General features: G+C 50.5%; 3 protein-coding genes across 7 annotated transcripts in view; 2 read left to right on the forward strand and 1 right to left on the reverse strand.

The window, feature by feature from the left end:
* Nucleotides 1-523: 523 nt before the first annotated feature.
* LOC146423996 (uncharacterized) lies at nt 524-3,356 on the forward strand. The gene is made up of 9 exons (XM_085044058.1): nt 524-690; nt 789-1,030; nt 1,081-1,142; nt 1,206-1,348; nt 1,808-1,963; nt 2,214-2,379; nt 2,411-2,452; nt 2,484-2,630; nt 2,766-3,356. The coding sequence occupies exons 1-7, from the start codon at nt 524-526 to the stop codon at nt 2,438-2,440; spliced, it is 966 nt and encodes a 321-aa protein (XP_084900184.1). The 3' UTR covers nt 2,441-2,452; nt 2,484-2,630; nt 2,766-3,356.
* Nucleotides 3,357-6,781: 3,425 nt separating this feature from the next.
* On the reverse strand, nt 6,782-10,119 carry FKRP (fukutin related protein). Of its 2 annotated transcripts, none has more exons than XM_085044154.1 (2): nt 10,018-10,119; nt 6,782-8,787 (listed from the first exon to the last, which is right to left on the reverse strand). In XM_085044154.1, the coding sequence occupies exon 2, from the start codon at nt 8,656-8,658 to the stop codon at nt 6,784-6,786; it is 1,875 nt and encodes a 624-aa protein (XP_084900280.1). In that variant the 5' UTR covers nt 8,659-8,787; nt 10,018-10,119; the 3' UTR covers nt 6,782-6,783. The 2 variants fall into 2 exon arrangements, with proteins under 2 accessions (XP_084900280.1, XP_084900281.1); XM_085044155.1 differs by having other exon boundaries at nt 10,027-10,111.
* Nucleotides 9,432-17,319, forward strand: part of STRN4 (striatin 4) — a 32,636-nt gene continuing 24,748 nt past the window's right edge. For 2 of the 4 annotated variants that reach the window (XM_085044150.1, XM_085044152.1), the window contains exons 1-3: nt 9,434-9,901; nt 14,214-14,317; nt 16,485-16,552. In XM_085044150.1, coding sequence (XP_084900276.1) covers nt 9,707-9,901; nt 14,214-14,317; nt 16,485-16,552 — 367 coding nt within the window. In that variant the 5' untranslated portion in view covers nt 9,434-9,706. Of the gene's footprint in view, nt 9,902-14,213; nt 14,318-16,484; nt 16,553-17,319 lie in introns of all 4 variants that reach the window. The other 2 variants (XM_085044153.1, XM_085044151.1) reach the window with 2 other exon arrangements.

The raw sequence follows: 17,319 nt of genomic DNA on the forward strand, positions 1-17,319 counted from the left end.
GTGGTCAGTTGAGTGACCATTGAGTGACCATTGGAGTTAATGGAGAGACCATTGAGTGACCATTGGGGTCAATGCAATGACCAATGGAGTCACCATTGGAGTTAATGGAGTGACCAATGGGTGGTCAATGGAGTGACCATTGAGTGACCATTGGGGTCGATGGAGTGACCATTGGGTGACCATTGGGCTGGTCAGTGGAGTGGTCAATGCAATGACCAATGGAAATGGAGTGACCAATGGGCTCAATGGAACAACCCATGGAGTGACCAATGGCTGGTCAATGGAACGACCAATGGAGTGACCATTGGGGTCAATGGAGTGACCAATGGCTGGTCAATGGAGTGACCATTGGGTGGTCAATACAATGACCAGTGGGTGGTCAATGGAGTGACCATTGAGTGACCCTTGGGGTCAATGGAGTGACCAATGGCTGGTCAATGGAGTGACCAATGGGCTCAATGAAATGACCATTGAGTGACCATTGGGATCGATGGAGTGACCAATGGGATCGATGGAGTGACCAATGGCTGGTCAATGGAGTGACCAATGGGGTGGCCGGCAGGAGTTTGGCCGGAATTTGGCAGAATTCGGATGGAATTTGGGTGGAATTTTGGTGGAATTTGGCCAAAACTCGAGTGGAAATTGTCCAAAAATTGGGTGGAATTTGGGTGGATTTCGGCCGAAATTTAAGTGAAATTTGGGTGGAAATTAGCTGGAATTTGGCCAAAATCTGGGTGGAATTCACCTAGAATTTGGCCAAAAATTGGTTGGATTCAGCTGGAATTTAGCCAAATTTTGGGTGGAATTCAGCTGGAATTTGGCCAAAATTCGGGTGCAATTTGGGCAGAATTTGGTCAAAATCAGCCAGAATTTGGGTGGAATTTGGGTGGAATTTGGGTGGAATTCGGAGCTCGGCCATTGGCCGCGCTTTGGCCAAGCTGGACACAGCGGCTGGCAGGGCTGGGTGGTGGCCTGAGGGTCACCAGAGGTGGGCCAGAGTGGCCTGAGGGTCACCACAGGTGGCCTGAGGGTCATCCAAGGTGGCCTGAGTAGTCCAAGATGGCCTGAAGGTCATTCAAGGTGGTCTAGAGTGGCTCAAGGGTCATCCAAGGTGGCCTGAGGGTCATCCAAGGTGGTCCAGAGTGGCCTCAGGGTCATTCAAGGTGGCCTGAGGGTCAGTCAGGGTGGCCTGAGGGTCATCCAAGGTGGTCCAGAGTGGCCTGAGGGTCATTCAGGGTGGCCCAAGGGTCATCCAAGGTGGTCCAAAGTGGTCCAACATCATCCGAGGTGGTCCAAGGTCATCCAAGGTGGTCCAGAGTGGCCTGAGGGTCATCCAGAGTGGCCGAAGGTCCATCTGAGGTGGTCAAGAACAGCCTGAGGGTCATCCAGGGAGGTCTAGAGTGGCCTGAGAATCATCCAGGGTGGTCCAGAGTGGCCTGAGGGTCATTCAGGGTGGCCGGAGGGTCAATCAGGGTGGCCCAAGGTCCATCCAAGGTGGCCCAAGGTTCATCCAAGGTGGCCCAAGGTCCATCCAAGGTGGCCCAAGGTCCATCCAAGGTGGTCCAGTGTGACCTGAGGATTGTCCAGCTTGGCCCAAGGTCCAGCCAAGGTCATCCAGCCTTGACCAAAGTCCATCCAGGGTGATCCAACATCACTCAAGGTCCACTCAAGGTGACCAAAGTCCATCCAAGGTCCAGCCAAGGTGGCCAGAAGTTCATCCAAGGTCACCCAAAGTCCACTCAAGGTGACCAAATCTCCATCCAAGGTCACCCAAGGTTCATCTGAGGTCACCCAGGGTTCATCCAAGGGCCATCCAAGGTGGCCAAAGTCCATCCAAGGAGGCCAAAGTCCATCCAAGGTGGCCCAAAGTTCATCCAAGGTGTTCCAATGTCCATCTAAGGTGGCCCAAAGTTCATCCAAGGTGTTCCAATGTCCATCCAAGGTGGTCCAAAGTCCATCCAAGGTGGCCCAAGGTCCATCTTAGATAGTCCAGCATTGACCAAAGTCCATCCAAGGTCCATCCAAGGCTTCTCCAGTGTCATCCAAGGTCATCCAACGTTGGCCAAAGTCCATCCAAGGTGACCCAAAGTCCATCCAAGGTGACCAGAGTCCAGCTGAGGTCAGCCAGGGTTCATCCAAGGTCCATCCAAGGTGGCCCAAGGTCCATCTGAGGTAGCCCAGCGTTGACCAAAGTCCATCCAAGGTCATCCCAGGTGGCCAGAAGTTCATCCAAGGTCACCCAAAGTCCATCCAAGGTGGCCAAAGTCCACTCAAGGTGACTCACATTCCATCCAAGGTCACCTAAAGTCCATCCAAGGTGGCCAGAAATTCACCCAAGGTGGCCAAAGTCCATCCAAGGTCACCCAAGGTTTATCCAAGGTCATCCAAGGTCCATCTAAGGTCATCCAAGGTGACCCAAAGTCCATCCAAGGTCACCTAAAGCCCATCCAAGGTGGCCAAAGTCCATCCAAGGTACATTCAAGGTGACTAGAAGTTCATCCAAGGTCCATCCAAGGTCACCCAAAGTCCACCCAAGGTCACCCAAGGTGACCAGAAGGTCACCCAAGGTCATCCAAAGTTCATCCAAGGTCACCCAAAGTCCACCCAAGGTCCATCCAAGGTCATCCAAAGTCCACCCAAGGTCACCCAAGGTGACCAGAAGGTCACCCAACATCATCCAAGGTAGCCAAAGTCCATCCAAGGTCATCCAAGGTCACCCAAAGTCCATCCAAGGTCATCCAAAGGTCACCCAAGGTCCACCCAAGGTCTCCAAGGAATCCCAAACCCCAAATCCTGGGATTTTGGCCCAAAAAGCACTTAAGGGGCGACAAATTTGGGGTTTTTTTCTGGCGCCGATTTTGGGGGGAAATTCTGGAAAATTCCGGGGGAAATCTGGAAATTTCTGGAAAAATCCAGGAAAAATCTGGAAAGTTCCGGAAAAGCCAGGAAAAATCTGGAAATTTCTGGAAAAATCCAGGAAAAATCTGGAAATTTCTGGAAAAATCCAGGGAAAATCTGGAATTCGGAATGGATCCAGGGAGGATTTTTGGGGGGAAAAAAGAGGTTTTTTTGGGGGGAAAAAAAGCATTTTTTGGGGGAAAAAAGTGGTTTTTTGGGAAAAAAAGTCTCCCAGAGGTCTTTCCCAGTTGCAACTGGGAGGAACTGGAATTTTCAAGGTACCACTGGGACCTCGCTGGGGTCTCTTTGCACTTTAGGATTTTTCCCAAAAAATCCCCCAGGGCTGAAAATTCCACCCAAAAAAGGCTCAGGTTTGGTGGGATTTGGGTTTTTTTGGGTGGGAAAAGTGGAATTTTGGGGTTTTTTGGGGGAAAAAAAAGAGAAAAGATTGGGAAAAATATTTGAAAATCATTTTAAAAATTTTGTTTTAAAATCTGGGGAAATTGGGGAATGAAAATGTGGAAAAAAGTGAGAGAAATTTGGGGAAAATATGCAAAAAAAATTCTTAAAAATTCCCTAAAAGGAAATGTGTGGGAAAAATTGGGAAAAACGCCCCAAAAAAATCATTAAAAAATCGGGAAAAATTGGGAAAATGCAGAAAAGCTTCGGAGAAACTCCAGGAAAATTGGGGAAAATTTCCCCCAAAAAAAAAATCCTAAAAAAACACTAAAAAACTTCGGGGAAAAAATGGGAAAAACCAAAAAAAAAAAACCCCTAAAAAAATCCCTGAAAAAGCTCTGGAAAAATCGGGAGAAATGCAGGAAAAAAACCACTAAAAGGAACTCCAGAAAAATTGGGAAAAACGCAAAAAATCCTAAAAAGAAATCCTGAAAAAAATACGGGAAAAATTGGAAAAAAAAAAACAAAAAAAAAAAACCCAGAAAATTTGGAAAAACACAAAAAAAATCCTTTAAAAATTTTTAAGAACCACCAAAAAATTTGGGAAAAACAGCAAAAAACCCTCAAGAAAAAAATCCCGAAAAATTACAAAAAAAACCCCAAAAACCCCCAGAAAACTTGAAAAAAACACCCAAAAAATCAAATTTTTTCCCCCAAAACCCATTTTTTTCCCCTTAAAAACCTCAGGATTTCACTAAAACCAGAGAAGCTTTTTGGGAGGAATTTTTGTCACCTGAAGGGGAAAAAAAAGGAAAAAAAATCCATTAAAAAATTGGGATAAAGGAATAAAAAAATGGAAAAAATTCCTTCCTTTTCCTGCCAAATTCCAGAGCTGTTTTGGGCCAAATTCCTGATTTTTTGGGGCTTTTTTTTGTTATTTTTTAAATTTTTCCACTTTTTCCCCTGGAAATTTAGGTTTTTCCAATTAGATTTTCCCATTTTTCCCTTTTTTTTGGGTTTTTTTGGGATAAAACTCACGGAAAAATTGGGGGGAAAAAAGGAATTTTGGAGGAGATGGAAATTATTAAAATAATACAAAAAAACCCCAAAAATCCCCAAAAAATCCCCAAAAAATCCCCAAAAAATCCCGAATTTCCTTCCCGACCTCCAGAAAAAAAATAAAATTCCATGGAAATTCCTTCCGCCGCGAAAATCCGGAATTTTTGGGTCTCCAGTTGGGGGAAAAATAAAAAATTTTGGGATTTAAGGACTCCTGAAAAAAAAAAAAAAAAAGAAAATTGAAAATTTCCTGGTGAGAGAAATTTTTTTTGTCTTTTTTTTGCTTTTTTTTTTGGTGGGAATTTTGGGTTTTTTGGGAATTTGGTGGATGAGGAAAAAATGGACAGAAATTTCCAGGTGGAAAAAAAGGAAGAAAAAGGAAAAAAGAGGAAAAAAAGAGGAAAAAGAGAATTTATTTAAAAAATTATATTTCGTGGAAGGAAGAGAAGAAGAAAAAGGAGAAAAAGAGGAAAAAATAATAAAGGTGAGGAGATTTTTCCTTGGAAAAATGGGAAAAAATGGGGAAAAATTGGGAAAATTTAGGGGAAAATGGGGAAAAATTCACAGGAAAATTCAGGGGAAAATGGGGAAAAAATGGGGAAATTGGGGAAAATCCTGGGAAAATTCGGGGGAAATTGGAAAAAATGGGGAAAATTCAGGGAAAAATGGAGAAGTTCAGGGAAAATGGGAGAAAATGTGGAAAAATTCAGGGAAAAATGGGACAAGTTCAGGGAAAATTGGGAAAATTCAGGGGAAGTTGAGAGAAAATGGGGAAAAATCCTGGGAAAATGGGGAAAATTCGAGGGAAATGGCAGAAGAATTGGGGGAAATCCAGGGAAAAATGGCAGAAAATTTGGGAGAAGGTTAGGGGAAATTGGGAAAATTCATGGGAAATTGATGGGAAATTGGGGAAAATCCTGGGAAAATGGGAAAAATGGGGAAAAATCAGGGAAAATTGGGGAAAATACTGGGAAAATTCAGGGGAAAATGGGGAAAAATTCATGGAAAAAGGGGGAAAATGGGGAAAATTCTGGGAAAAATGGGGAAATTGGGGAAAATCCTGGGAAAATTCAGGGGAAATTGGGGAAAAATTCAGGGAAAATGGGAGAAATTGGGGAAAAATTCAGGGAAAAATGGGAAAAGTTCAGGGAAAATTGGGGAACATTCAGGGGAAATTGAGAGAAAATGGGGAAAAATCCTGGAAAAATGGGGAAAATTCAGGGGAAAATGGCAGAAAATTTGGGAGAAAGTTTGGGGAAATTGGGAAAATTGATGGGAAAATGGGGAAAATCTTGGGAAAATGGAAAAAAATGGGGAAAATTCAGGAAATTGAGAGAAAATGGGGGAAAATCCTGGAAAAATGGAGAAAAATCAGGGAAAACAGCTGAAAATTTGGGGAAAATGCAAAAAATTTAGGAAAATGGGGAAAAATCCAGGAAAAAAAGGGAAATTCCAGGGAAATTTGGAGGAAAATCCGAGGAATATCCAGGGAGATTGGAGGGAAATGGAGGGAAATGGGAAAGTCCGAGGAAATTGGGGGAAATCCAGGGAAAATGGCAGAAAATTTGGGAGAAAATTAGGGGAAATTGGGGAAAATTCAGGGAAAAATGGGAAAAGTTTAGGGAAAATTCGGAAAATTAAGGGGAAATTGGGGAAAATCCTGGGGAAATTCAGGGGAGGTTGAAAAAAAATGGGGAAAAATCCTGGGAAAATGGGAAAAAATGGAAAGAATTCAGGGGAAATGGGGAAAATTAAGGGGAAATTGGGGAAAATTCAGGGGAAATTGAGAGAAAATGGGGAAAAATCCTGGAAAAATGGGGAAAATTCGAGGGAAATGGCAGAAAAAAACCCAAAAAAATGATACAGAAACTCAAAAAGTTGAGGGAAAAAAATCCCCAAAAAAAGACACAGAGACCCAAAAAACGGCAGAAAAGAGCCCAAAAAATGGCAGAGAAGAAATCCCAAAATGGCACAAAGCCCCCCAGGAGCCAGGCAGGAGAAAGGGATAAAGCGACAGGATCGCAGCACGGGATGGTACAGGTTCCTGCTGGGGAGAAGTTTCTGGAACGCCACGAGCACAGCCCGGCAGGACGGCAGGGATTGCGGAGTTTGGGGGCGAATCGTCCCGGAACGCCGCGGGGCGGTTTTGGTGCAGCCGAAATAACGGCGCTGACCGTCCGGATGGATTTCCGCTTTGACATCGAACTGCTCCGGCAGCGTCCGGTGGAGTTTTGGGCTTTGAGATATTCCAAAAATGGGCGCTGAGGAATCCCAAAAATCGACACTGAGACCCCAAAAAATCCCCAAAAATTGACACTGAGACCCCAAAAAATCCCCAAAAATCGACACTGAGACCCCAAAAAAAGCCAGAAAAATCCCCCCAAAATCATTAAAACCCCCAAAAAACGACACAAAACCGCCACCGTCTCACTGCAAATTTTTATTCCCCAAATCCTGCTCCAACCTCCTGACCTCGGGGTTGGGATATTGGGGATTCTCCACCACTCCCGCCCCGAACTTGAACTCCAGGAAGCGCCGGGGCTCCCGGGGCGCCGCGGCCTCTCCGCCGGCGAAGGGCAGAGCTCGGCGCTGCCGCACCAGCTCCTCGGGGAACTCCACGTCCTGCCGGTGGCCCAGCCACGCGTCCTTGGTCAGCAGCCCGCCGCGCCGCGCGCGGAACGGCCACAGGTCCGCGTGCAGCCGGTTGGCGCGGCTGTAGTGCACGCGGTAGAACTCGCCCTCGGCCGCTTTCTCCCAAAGAAACCCTTCGGGGTCCTCAATTGGCTGTCCGGTTTTGGCCACAACGTCCAACCAACGACATTTAGGAATATCCTCCTGATAAAATCCCAAATCCACATCATAATCCCAGGGGATGATGTCCCCGGAGCGCACGGCGCCCAGCAGCGAGCCTCCCTCCAGCCAGTAGCGCACTCCGGCCGCCTCCAGCTCGGCCGCGGCGTGCCGCGCGGTCAGCCGCAGGGCGCGCAGGCAGCAGGGAGGCGTCCAGCGGCCGGACAGCAGGTACTCCGGAGTTTGGGCGTGAATCGTCCCAAAACATCGCGGTGTTGTTTTGGTGCAACCAAAATAATGGTGTTGACCATCCGGATCAATTTCTAATTTGATATCGAATTGTTCCAGCAGCGTCCGGTGGAGTTTCTCGCGGGAATTCTGGATTTTCCAGCGGGAGTGAGGGCTGAGGGGAGGGCGGAAGGAGCGTGGGAAGTGGTCAGCCAGCAGCAGGAAGCGCCAGCCGCGGAGGGAGGCCTGGATGGACAGGGAGGTGGCCAGAGGGCGGGAGAGAGGGAAAGGCAGCGAGAAGAGGTCGGAGGCGCGCAGGAGGAGGACGGCCGGAGAGGCGGAGAGGCCGCCGCAGGACTGGGAGCGGGGAGGGGAGCGGTCACTCTGGTGGTCAGTCCGGTGGTCACTCTGGTGGTCATTCCAGTGGGAGGAGGAGTGGTCAGTTTGGAGGTTATTGCGGCGGTCAGTTTGGTGGTCATTCTGATTATTGGCTCCGTGGTCACTCTGGTGGTCACTCTGGTGGTCACCACGATGGTCATTCTGCTGGCCACCACGGTAACCAGCATTGTGGTCACTCCGGTGGTCACTCTGGTGGTCACTCCGGCCATTGGCATTATCATCACCACGGTAACCAGCATCACCATTGCCATAGTTACCACCCCGCTGGTCACTCTGCTGGTCACCACGGTAACCAGCATCGCCGTTGCCATGGTTACCACCCCGCCGGTCACTCCCCTGGCCGGAGTAGCCATACCTGACCGTCCACGCCCTAACGTCCACGTCCACCTCCAGACACCGCGGCGACGTCTCCCCCACCGGCGCCGCCACCACCCTGACCTCCCGGCCGGAACTTTCCAGAACCTTCCTCATCCTGGCCAGCAAGCCCGGCGCCGCCCGAGCGCCGTCCGGCACCAAGGCCACGTGTTTGGTCCTCACCGCCTCCTCCGGCCGCGGCGCTGACCGCTGGGGCTCTGGCCGCAGCGTCAGCAAGGTGACGCCGGGCATGGGTGGCACCGGGGGGTACGGCGCCACCTCGGAAGCCACCAGCACGGGGTTGGTGGCCGCGAAGGAGCGAGCCGTGGCGGCCACGTCGTGCTCCGGGGTGGAGTCGAACTCGCGGAGGATGACGGTGATGCCCGGGGACAGGCTGGGGACATTGGGGACATCGCGGTGGTGGCAGCGGTGGCGCGGCGGGGGAGGCGGGAGGAGGTGGGGGAGGAGGAGGAGGAGGAGGTTGAGGGCGATGGCGGCGGCGAGGGCGGCTTGGCAGGGGGTGATCCTCATCGTTAATTGGCTGATCGACCCCCTAATTAATTGATTGATTCGGTAATTAATTGATTAATTCATCGTCGATCGGTTGATTGAGTAATTGGATTAACCGGTTGTAATACTCGTGGTGTCCGCGAGGTGGCGCTAGAGAGACAGAAAAAATATATATTAAGTTAATTAAAAGAAGAAAACTGAAATAAATTAATTAAAGAGGTGCTAATGAGCCACACCCCGACCAGATTAAGGGCTGTGCGCCGAAATTCTAGATGAGGTTCCGAAATGGCGCCCGCGAGCCCCAAAATTCGACTGCAAGCTCCCCAAAAAATTGGCTAGAACCTGCAAAAATTGCCGGAAATCACCTGAAATCCCTAAAAATCGCCTGTAATCCCTAGGAAATCGTCTTTTGTTTCCCAAAAATGGCCTGTGATCCCCCAAACCCCACTGAAAATCCCTTATGAACCTCTTTAACCCCCCAAAGTCCCCCTACAACCCTCAAAAACCCCTGTAACCCCCCAAAATCCCCCAAAATCTCCCCCATAACCCCCAAAAAGTCTGCTATAATCCCCAAAAATCCCTGATAACCCCCAAAAATCCACCTATACCCCCAAAAATCCCTTATAACTCCCAAAACCTCCCCAAAAAATCCCCCAAATCCCCTATAACCCTCCGTCGCCCCGGCAACAGCACCGCCCATTGGCCACGCCCCTTTCCTTAGCCACGCCCCGTCCCTATTCACAATCATTCTGTTAAACCACGCCCACTCACGCAACCACGCCCCTTCCCTATTCACAACCATTCTGCTAAACCACGCCCACCTCACATGACCACGCCCCCTCTATTCACCACAGTCCACATAACCACGCCCCTTCCCTTAGCCACGCCCACTCCCTATTCACAGTCTATTCCAATAACCACGCCCCTTTCCTTAGCCACGCCCCTTCCCCATTCACCTCTATGCCCACAATCGTCCTCATTTACATAGCCCCGCCCCTGTCCCCGCCCCTTTCCGGCTCCCTTTGTGGCAGGAAGCGGCGCCCCCGTGGCTCCCTTTGTGGCAGCCGCCATGGCGGCCGAGCGAGCGCCGCCGAACCGAACGCAACCTCCTCCTTCCATCCCCGAGCCCTGCCCCGTGCCCGGCCCGGAGCCGCCGGGCAGAACCGGGCTGAGCCTGCCGGGCATCCTGCACTTCATCCAGCACGAGTGGGCGAGGTTCGAGGCGGAGAAAGGGCGCTGGGAAGCGGAGAGGGCCGAGCTGCAGGTAGCGCGGCCTGGCGCTGCCCTCATGAGGGGAAAGGGCGGGAAGAGGGAGCCCTGAGGGGGTTTGGGGGGTTTTGGGGGTTTTTTGGGGGTTTTTTGGGGGGTTTTGGGGGTTACCGGGGTTACCGGAGGGCCTGGAGTCGCCGCTGTCGCCATCTTGGGAGGAAATGGCAGCCGGGGCGGCGGAGAGGGGCGGGAAACGGGGAGGGGCGGCGGGAGACACCGGGAATGGGATGGGGACACCGGGGAGAGACCGGGATGGGGACAGGGGGATCGATACTGGGGACCCAATATACCGAGATTGCTATAATGGACAGCGGGAGAGGGGCGGGAAACGGGGAGGGGCGGCGGGGAGAGACCGGGGAGAGACCGGGGAGAGACCGGGGAGAGACCGAAATTCATATAATGGACACCGGGAGAGGGGCGGGAAACGGGGAGGGGCGGCGGAGAGACACCGGGATTGATACGGGAGAGACCGAAATTCCTATAATAGAGACCGGGGAGAGACCGAAATTCCCATAATGGACACCGGGAGAGGGGCTGGAAACGGGGAGGGGCGGCGGGAGAGACACCGGGGAGACCGGGAGAGACCGAAATTCCTATAATGGACAGCGGGAGAGGGGCGGGAAACGGGGAGGGGCGGCGGGGAGAGACCGGGGGAGACCGGGATGGGGACACCGGGGACAGACCGGGATGGGGACAGCGGGGAGAGACCGGGGACCCAATATACCGAGATTCCTGTAATGGACACCGGGAGAGGAGCGGGAAACGGGGAGGGGCGGCGGGGAGACACCGGGAGAGAGACCGGGAGAGACCGAAATTCCTATAATAGAGACCGGGGGAGACCGAGATTCCTATAATGGACACCGGGAGAGGGGCGGGAAACGGGGAGGGGCGGCGGGGAGACACCGGGAGAAGGGCTGGGGACACCGGGATGGGGACACCGGGGAGAGACCGGGATGGGGACAGGGGGATCGATACTGGGGACACCGAGATTCCTGTAATAGACAGCGGGAGAGGGGCGGGAAACGGGGAGGGGCGGCGGGGAGACACCGGGAGAGACCGGGGAGAAACCGGGATTGATACGGGAGAGACCGAAATTCCTATAGGGGACACCGGGAGAGGAGCGGGAAACGGGGAGGGGCGGCGGGAGACACCGGGGATGGGATGGGGACACCGGGATGGGGACAGCAGGAGAGGGGCGGGAAACGGGGAGGGGCGGCGGGAGAGACACCGTGAGAGACCGGGATGGGGACACCGGGATCGATACTGGGGACAGCGGGAGAGGGGCAGGAAACGGGGAGGGGCGGCGGGGACAGCGGGATGGGGACAGAGGGATGGGGCTGGGGACACCGGGATTGATACGGGAGAGACCGGGGGGACAGCGGGGGGACAGCGGGATGGGGCTGGGGACACTGAGATTGATCAGAGGGACATCGGGAGTGAGGATGGGGACAGCGGGGTCAGTACTGGGGACACCGGGAGAGAGGCGGGGAACGGGGAGGGGTGGCAGGGAGACAGCGGGAGAGGGTTGGGGACATTAGCATTGATACGGGGACACCGGAGGGACACCGGGATGGGGCTGGGGACACTGAGATTGATACAGGGGACAGCGGGATGGGGTTGGGGACACCGGGATGGGGACATTGGAATTGGTACGGGAGAGACCGGGATAGGGCTGGGGACAGCGGGGTGGGGGACACCGAGATTCCTATAATGGACACCGGGAGAGGGGCTGGGGACAGCGGGGGGACAGCGGGAATGGGGTTGGGGACATTGGGAATGGGGTTGAGGACATTGAGATTCCTATAGGGGACAGCAGGAGTGAGGTTGGGGACATTGGGATCAACACTGGGGACACTGGGATGGGGCTGGGGACATTGGAATTGATACAGGGGACACTGGGGGGACACCAGCAGTGGGGCTGGGGACATTGGGATCGATACTGGGGATACTGGGATGACACTGGGGACACTAGGAATGGGGTTGGGGACATTGGGATGGGGTTGGGGACATTGGGATCGACACTGGGGACACCGGGATGGGTGTTGGGGACACTGGGAATGGTGTGGGGACAATAGAATTGATCAGGGGGACACTGGGAATGGGGCTGGGGACATTGGGGTCAGTACTGGGGACAGTGGGATGGACACTGGGTGTCCCCAAAGTGTCCCTGGGTGTTTCTGGGTGTCCCCAAGGCTCCCTGAGTGTCCCCAAGGTGTCCCTGTGACCCCAAGAGTCCCTTGAGTGTCCCCAAAGGTCGCTGAGTGTCTCTGAATGTCCCCAAGTGTCCCCAATGTCACCAAGTGTCCCCCAGGTGCAGATGGCATTCCTGCAGGGCTGGAGACCCTGGGCATGTCCCTGAGTGTCCCCAATTGTCCCTGAGTGTCCCCAATGATCCCTGAATGTCCCCAAAAGTCCCTGAGTGTCCCCAATGATCCCTGAATGTCCCAAAGTGTCCCCAAAGTGTCACCAATGTCCCCAAATGTCCCCAAGGCACAGACGGTGTTCCTGCAGGGCTGGAGAACCTGGGGATGTCCCTGAGTGTCCCCAATGATCCCTGAGTGTCCCCAAAGTGTCCCTGTGACCCCAAAGTGTCCCCAAGGGTCCCTAAATGTCCCCAAGAGTCCCTGGGTGTCTCTGGGTGTCCCAAAGTGTCCCCAAGGGTTCCTGAGTGTCCCCAAGGTGTCCCTGTGACCCCAAGAGTCCCTGAGTGTCTCTGAATGTCCCCAAGTGTCCCCAATGTCCCCAAGTGTCCCCCAGGCGCAGGTGGCCTTCCTGCAGGGCTGGAGACCCTGGGGATGTCCCTGAGTGTCCCCAATTGTCCCTGAGTGTCCCCAAAAGTCCCTGAGTGTCTCTAAATGTCCATGAGTGTCCCAAAGTGTCTCTGAGTGTCTCTAAATGTCCCCAAGGCTCTCTGAATGTCCCCAAGGTGTCCCTGTGACCTTAAATTTGTCCCTGAGTGTCCCCAGTTGTCCCTGAGTGTCCCTAAGGGTCCTTGAATGTCCCCAACTGTCCCCAATGTCCCCCCAGGCGCAGGTGGCGTTCCTGCAGGGCTGGAGACCCTGGGGATGTCCCTGAGTGTCCCCAAGGATCCCTGAATGTCCCCAAGGATCCCTGAGTGTCCCCAGAGTGTCCCCAATGTCCCCAAAGTGTCCCCAAGTGTCCCCAATGTCCCCGCCAGGCACAGGTGGCGTTCCTGCAGGGGTGGAGACCCTGGGGATGTCCCCAAGGTGTCCCTGAGTGTCCCCAAAGTGTCCCTAAAGTGTCCCCAAGTGTCCCCAACTGTCCCCGCCAGGTGCAGATGGCATTCCTGCAGGGCTGGAGACCCTGGGGATGTCCCTGAGTGTCCCCAATGATCCCTGAGTGTCCCCAATGATCCCTGAGTGTCTCTAAATGTCCCTAAGTGTCCCAAAGTGTCTCTAAATGTCCCCAAGGCTCTCTGAATGTCCCCAAGGTGTCCCTGTGACCTTAATTTTTTCCCTGAGTGTCCCCAATTGTCCCTGAGTGTCCCCAATTGTCCCTGAGTGTCCCTAAGGGTCCCTGAATGTCCCCAAATGTCCCCAATGTCCCCGCCAGGCGCAGGTGGCGTTCCTGCAGGACTGGAGACCCTGGGGATGTCCCTGAGTGTCCCCAATTGTCCCTGAGTGTCCCCAATGATCCCTGAATGTCCCCAAGTGTCCCAAAGTGTCCCTAAGGGTTCCTGAGTGTCCCCAAGGTGTCCCTGTGACCCCAAGAGTCCCTGAGTGTCCCCAGAGGTCCCTGAGTGTCTCTAAATGTCCCCAAGGTGTCCCTGTGACCTCAAAAGTGTCCTCAAATGTCCCCAAGGCACAGGTGGCCTTCCTGCAGGGCTGGAGACCCTGGGGATGTCCCTGAGTGTCCCCAAGGATCCCTGAATGTCTCTAAATGTCCCTGAGTGTCCCAAAGTGTCTCTGAGTGTCTCTAAATGTCCCCAAGGCTCTCTGAATGTCCCCAAGGTGTCCCTGTGACCTTAAATTTGTCCCTGAGTGTCCCCAGTTGTCCCTGAGTGTCCCCAATGGTCCCTGAGTGTCCCTAAGGGTCCCTGAATGTCCCCAAGTGTCCCCAATGTCCCCCCAGGTGCAGATGGCATTCCTGCAGGGGTGGAGACCCTGGGGATGTCCCTGAGTGTCCCCAAGGATCCCTGAATGTCCCCAATGATCCCTGAGTGTCCCCAGAGTGTCCCCAGAGTGTCCCCAATGTCCCCAGAGTGTCCCCAATGTCCCCAAAGTGTCCCCAATGTCCCTAAAGTGTCCCCAAATGTCCCCAAGTGTCCCCAATGTCCCCCCAAAAAGGCGCAGGTGGCGTTCCTGCAGGGAGAGCGCAAAGGGCAGGAGAATCTCAAGACAGACCTGGTGAGGAGAATCCGGATGTTGGAGTTTGCCCTGAAACAGGAGAGGTGAGGAGGTGAAAAACCCCAAAAAATCCTAAAAATCGCCCTAAAAATCGCCCTAAAAATCCCTAAAAATTGCCACAAAATTTGTCCCAAAAAACCTGGAAAAATTCCCCCAAAAAATCTGGAAAAATCCCCCAAAAAACCTTGAAAATCCCCCAAAAAACCTCCAAAAATCCCTCAAAAAACCTCAAAAAATCCTCCAAGAAACCTGGGAAAATCCCCAAAAAACCTGGAAAAATCCTCTAAAACCCTGGAAAAATGCCCCAAAAAACCTCAAAAATTCCTCCAAAAAAACTCAAAAATCCCCCAAAAAACCTCAAAAATTCCTCAAAAAAACCTGGAAAAATATCCCAAAAAACCTGGAAAAATCCCCCCAAAACCTGGAAAAATCCCCCAAAAAATCTGGAAAAATCCCCCAAAAAACCTTGAAAATCCCCCAAAAAACCTCAAAAATTCCTCCAAAAAACCACGAAAAATCCCCCCAAAAAACATGGAAAAATCCCCCCAAAAAACCTTGAAAAATTCCCCCAAAAACCTGGAAAAATCCCCCAAAAAATCTGGAAAAATGCCCCAAAAAACCTGGAAAAATCCCCCAAAAAACCTGAAAAAATCCCCCAAAAAACTTCTAAAAATACCCCAAAAAACCATGAAAAATCCCCAAAAAACCTCAAAAAATCCCCCAAAAAACCCTCAAAAGTCTCCCAAAAAAACCCAAAATGTCCTGAGGATCTCAAGACAGACCTGGTGAGGAGAATCCCAAAAATTACCCCAAAAATGGCCCCAAGAATTGCCCTAAAAAATCCTAAAAATTGCCACTAAAATTGCCCCAAAAATTGTAAAAATCGCCATAAATAGTGGCGAAAAAATCACCCAAAAATTGCAAAAATAACCCAAAAATCCCCAAAAAAAGCCCCAAAAAATCTCACTAAAACTCTGAAAAAACACCTAAAAATCCTACAGAAAATCATCCCAAAAATTGTCTATAAAAAGCCAAGAAATCCCCAAAAATTGTCCCAAAAAACACCTCAAAAATCCCCCGAAAAGGCCCCAAAAATCACCCCAAAATCACCCAAAATCAACCCAAAATCGCCACAAAAATCCCATTAAAAATCTCCAAAAATCCCCAAAATAACCACCCTAGAAATTGCCCAAAAAACCCCAAAATCTCCAACCCCAAACCCACAAAAAACCCCAAAACCTCTCAGAAAAACCCAAGAAAATCCCCCAAAAATCCCCAAAAAACCCCAAAAAGCACCGAAAAAACTCCAAATTTTCACCCTTAAAACCCCAAATCCTTCCCAAAAAAACCCCAAATTTCCCTCCAAAAATCCCCAAATCCTTCCCAAAAACCCAAATCTCCTAAAAAACCCCAAATCCTAAAAAACCCCCAAATCTCCAACTCCAAATCCCCCAGAAAACCCCAAAATCTCTCAGAAAAACAACGAAAAAAACCCCAATAAATCCCAAAAAAAACCCCAAACTTCCCCCCAAAAACCCCCAAATTTCCCTCCAGAAAACCCCAAATTCTCCCAAAAACCCAAATCCCCTAAAAAACCCCAAATCCTAAAAACCCCAAAACCTCCAACCCCAAACCCACTAAAAAAACCCAAAACCTCTCAGCAAAACCACCAAAAAACCCCAAATTTGCCCCCAAAAAAACCCCAAATTTCCCCCAAAACCCCCAGATTTCCCTCCAAAAAACCCCAAATCCCCTAAAAAACCCCAAATCCTTCCCAAAAACCCCAAATCCTAAAAACCCCAAAACCTCCAACCCCAAACCCACTAAAAAAACCCCAAAACCTCTCAGAAAAACCACCAAAAAACCCCAAATTTGCCCCCAAAAAAACCCCAAATTTCCCCCAAAAACCCCCAAATTTCCCTCCAGAAAACCCCAAATTCTCCCAAAAACCCAAATTCCCTAAAAAACCCCAAATCCCCTAAAAAACCCCAAATCCTCCAACCCCAAACCCACTTAAAAAAACCCAAAACCTCTCAGAAAAACCACCAAAAAACCCCAAATTTGCCCCCAAAAAAACCCCAAATTTCCCCCAAAACCCCCAAATTTCCCTCCAAAAAACCCCAAATCCTTCCCAAAAAACCCCAAATCCCCTAAAAAACCCCAAATCCTCCCAAAAAACCCCAAATCCTCTAACTTTTGGGGTTTTTTTAGGTCCAAATACCACAAACTGAAGTTCGGCACTGAAGCAGCGCCAGGAGAGAAACGGCAGGAGGAACCTGGTGAGACCCCAAAATTTTGGGGGGATTTGGGGGTTTTGGGGTCATTTTGGGGTTTTGGGATCATTTTGGGGTTTTTTGGGGTTTTTTTTTTTTTTGGGATTTTTTTCAGATTTTTTTTAGGATTTTTTGGCGTTTTTAGGCTTTTTTATTAGTGTTTTTCATGAGTTTTTCTTGGATTTTTTGGGGTGAGACCCCAGAATTTGGGGGGATTTGGGGTTTTGGGGTCATTTTGGGATTTTGGGATCATTTTGGGGTTTTGGGGATTTTTTTGGGATTTTTTGGGATTTTTTTTTTTTTTTTCATGGGTTTTTTTTGGTTTTTAGGCATTTTTGGGGGAATTTTTTTTTTATTTTCTTGGATTTTTTTGGGGTGAGACCCCAAAATTTGGGGGAATTTTGGGGTTTTGGGATCATTTTGGGATTTTGGGATCATTTTGGGGTTTTAAGGATTTTTTGGGATTTTTTGGGATTTTTAAGGATTTTTTTCAGATTTTTTTTGGGTTTTCTTGGGGGTTTTTTAGGCATTTTTTTGGGATTATGATGAGGTTTTCTTGGATTTTTTTGGGGTGAGACTCCAAAATTTTGGGGTAATTTTGGGTTTTTGGGTTCATTTGGGGTTTTGGGATTTTTTGGGATTTTTTAGGGATTTTTTTAGGATTTTTTGGGGGTTTTTAAGGCATTTTTGTTGGTTTTTTTTAATGAGTTTTTCTTGGATTTTTTGGGGTGAGACTCCAAAATTTGGGGGAGTTTTGGGGTAATTTTGGGTTC

Source organism: Lichenostomus cassidix, unplaced genomic scaffold (genome assembly GCF_008360975.1).
Source record: "Lichenostomus cassidix isolate B80296 unplaced genomic scaffold, HeHo_3.0 HiC_scaffold_35, whole genome shotgun sequence".
Classification (NCBI taxonomy): domain Eukaryota; kingdom Metazoa; phylum Chordata; class Aves; order Passeriformes; family Meliphagidae; genus Lichenostomus; species Lichenostomus cassidix.

Excerpts from the sequence above, each read along its gene's own strand:
- LOC146423996 (XM_085044058.1), top strand. The coding sequence starts at position 524 with ATGGCTGGTCAATGGAGTGACCAATGGGGTGGCCGGCAGGAGTTTGGC. Across the intron at positions 1,143-1,205 it reads GTCATCCAAGGTGGTCCAGA|GTGGTCCAGAGTGGCCTGAG; the intron begins GTGGCCTCAGGG and ends GGGTCATCCAAG. Across the intron at positions 1,349-1,807 it reads GTCATCCAGAGTGGCCGAAG|GGCCATCCAAGGTGGCCAAA; the intron begins GTCCATCTGAGG and ends GGTTCATCCAAG.
- FKRP (XM_085044154.1), bottom strand. The coding sequence starts at position 8,658 with ATGAGGATCACCCCCTGCCAAGCCGCCCTCGCCGCCGCCATCGCCCTC.